The sequence below is a fragment of the Protobothrops mucrosquamatus genome, unplaced genomic scaffold, assembly GCF_001527695.2.
Source record: "Protobothrops mucrosquamatus isolate PMUCROS unplaced genomic scaffold, P.Mucros_1.0 scaffold8527, whole genome shotgun sequence".
Taxonomy (NCBI): Eukaryota; Metazoa; Chordata; class Lepidosauria; order Squamata; family Viperidae; genus Protobothrops; species Protobothrops mucrosquamatus.
In genome coordinates this window covers 17486-20367 of record NW_015394321.1, presented here as the reverse complement: position 1 = coordinate 20367, position 2882 = coordinate 17486, and the positions used below count along the sequence as shown (strand labels likewise).

Genomic DNA, 2882 nt, shown 5'->3' with positions numbered 1-2882 from the left:
CTCCCAGCAAGCCGTGTGACCAAAATTCAGACGCTTAGCGACTGACTCATATTTACGACGGCTGCAGTGTCCCGGCGTCATGTGATCACCTTTTGCGACAAACATAGTTGACGGGGAAGCCAGTTTCACTTCACAACTGCGTTACTAACTTAACAGCTGCAGCGATTCACTTAAGAACCGTGGCAAGAAAGGTCGTAAAATGGGGCAAAACTCGACCGCCGTCTCGCCCAGCAATGGAAATTTGGGGTTGAATGGAAATCTTGGAGATGAATAAATATTCATATGTGTGCTCAATGTCCTTGTGTTTTAGGCTATGGCATTCCTGCAGGGGTGTTGTCGCTTCTTCAACAAGATCGCTCCATTCACTATTCGGTGATGCCTCATGGGCGCAGTGGACGTTCCTCCGTCAGTGGCATTGTGGCCACAGTCTTTGGGGCCACAGGATTTCTGGGCCGATATATTGTTAACCACCTAGGTAATATATGACAAGGATAGACTTCATTTAATAAATTAATGTTGTCGTTTATTAAGGTATTGCTTGTCCGACTTGCATATCCAATACGCCGTTCAATCATGCAGGTAAATGCTACAAATTTATCCTCTAGCAGCATCATAAAATTTCTTTTTAAATGAGCCCATCAGAAGGGCTTTTCATAAAATTATATATATATATATATATAGAACGTAGATCCATTCCCGGCAGGGTAGAACGAAAGACTGGTGCAGAAATACAGAAAGGAAGAAGGAGAGAGGGGGAGGGAAAAAGCAGTGGCAAGTTGTGTGAGGATAGGAGCAGCGCAGGCAAGTTGGTTAATAAAACAAAAACAGTGTCAGAACGCCGATTGGCCGACGGAATCCCATGACAGCATCCATGGGTCGGGTGCAAAAGTAGTTTGACCATAAATAAGCGCTCCCATTAACCTACATAGATCCCTGATGATGCCGGCAGTGGCCGGTGAAAGCTTGGGCTCTAATTTATTAAAACTTTTATAGTTTTTAATTCTTCCTGGTGTTCACTTTCTTTTATCTTTTATCATGAATGTACCCAGGAATCATTCGTCTGTTTTTAAGATTGTTTTTAAGATATATATATATATATGCATGTAACAAAAATATCAAGTTGATATAATTCAGGACATTTAAAAAAGAATGAAGCAGAGGGAGGGAGGGAGGGAGGGAGGGAGGGAGAGAGAGGGAGGAGGGCGGGCAGGCAGGCACCATGGTGGTGCAGTGGCTAGAATGTAGCATTGCAGGCTAACTCACTGCCCACTGCCAGCAGTTCGATCCTGACCGGCTCAAGGTTGACTCAGCCTTCCATCCTTCTGAGGTCATAAAATAAGGACCCAGATCATTGGGAACAATAGGCTGACTTTGTAACCTGCTTAGAGAGGGCTGTAAAGCACTGTGAAGCGGTATATAAGTCTTAAGTGCTATTGCTTGTTATTTTTACAAACAAGGCAGCGAACATACCCAATACTTCTCCCTCCTCCTTTCCCCCCACAAACGACAATCCTGAGAGTGTACGCCTGGCTCTAGGTCACCCAGCTGGCTTTCATGGCTAAGGTGGGACTAGAATTCACGCTCTCCCACTTCCTAGCCTGGCGCCTTCCCTGTAGCTCAAACGGTCTCTACACCACGGGGCACAGGGCTTCGGGAAACCCAGAGGAACTTAATTTCTGTATGAACACCCCTTTTGCAATCTGACATGTAAAAAGTGTGTGTGGCTCAATGCTAACGTTTACTATCCTGTAATTGACCCATTCCAAAGAAACTTTTTTCTTGTTCTTCTTCTAGGCCGTATCGGTTCCCAAGTCGTCATCCCGTACCGCTGTGACGAGTACGATCTCCTGTACCTTCGGCCCATGGGGGACCTAGGACAGCTTATTTTTATGGTAGGGTGTGAGTTTGCCTCAAATCTTTACGAAGGCAAAACAACAAGTGAAAAGATAGATAAGATAGATAAGATAAGAAAAGATGAGATGAGATAGATAGATGAGATAAGTGCTATTGCTATAAGTGTTACTGCTATTACATGGACCAGAAACTACTGGCCACACTTTGTGAAAGGTGTGCGGACATCATTTAATTTACCTTTGTGTTTCTGTGGTCACCAGGAATGGGATGCGCGCGACAAGGATTCTACCTGGAGAGCTGTCGAAAATAGCCACGTGGTAATCAACCTTGTCGGAAGAGACTGGGAAACCAGGTGAATTTCCCCCCCGGCTGAAATAAATTGAGGATTGACCGTCCTGGTGCCAGAGAGACCTTCGTGGTAGGCTCTTTCAGCTCAGCCCACCTCAGAGGGTTGTTGTGGGGAAAATGGGCAGGAGCTTATGTGCCGTGCCACGAGTTGGACAAAATAAAGGAGAGAAATAAATCTAAGGCAGGTGGTCCTCCATTTATGACACAACTGAGCCTGAAATCTCTGTTGCTAAGCCAGACATCTCTTAAGTGAATTTTTCCCCGTTTTATGACCTTTCTTAAATGGATGGATGGATGGATGGATGGATAGATGATAGATAGATAGATAGATAGATAGATAGATAGATAGATAGATAGATAGATAGATAGATAGATAGATGGATGGATGGATGGATGGATGGATGGATGGATGGATGGATGGATGGATGGATGGATGGCGATAGACAGATGATAGTTGATAGATAGACAGATTAGATAGATAATAGATAGAGATAGATAGATAGATAGATAGATAGATAGATAGATAGATAGATAGATAGATAGATAGATAGATAGATAATAGAGATAGAGATAGATGATAGTAGATAGACAGACAGACAGACAGAAAGTAGATAGATGGATGGATGGATGGATGGATGGATGGATGGATGGATGGATGGATGGATGGATGGATGGGAGGA

At 43.9% G+C, this 2882-nt stretch overlaps 1 protein-coding gene across 1 annotated transcript in view; it reads left to right on the top strand.

Annotated features, from left to right (window-relative positions):
* Positions 1-310: 310 nt before the first annotated feature.
* Positions 311-2882, top strand: part of LOC107300806 (NADH dehydrogenase [ubiquinone] 1 alpha subcomplex subunit 9, mitochondrial-like) — a gene marked incomplete at both ends in the record, with an annotated part of 18012 nt that continues 15440 nt past the window's right edge. The window contains 3 exons of the mRNA XM_015830095.1: positions 311-475; positions 1795-1892; positions 2115-2206. Of these exons, the coding sequence (XP_015685581.1) occupies positions 311-475; positions 1795-1892; positions 2115-2206 (355 nt within the window). The remainder of the gene's footprint in view (positions 476-1794; positions 1893-2114; positions 2207-2882) is intronic.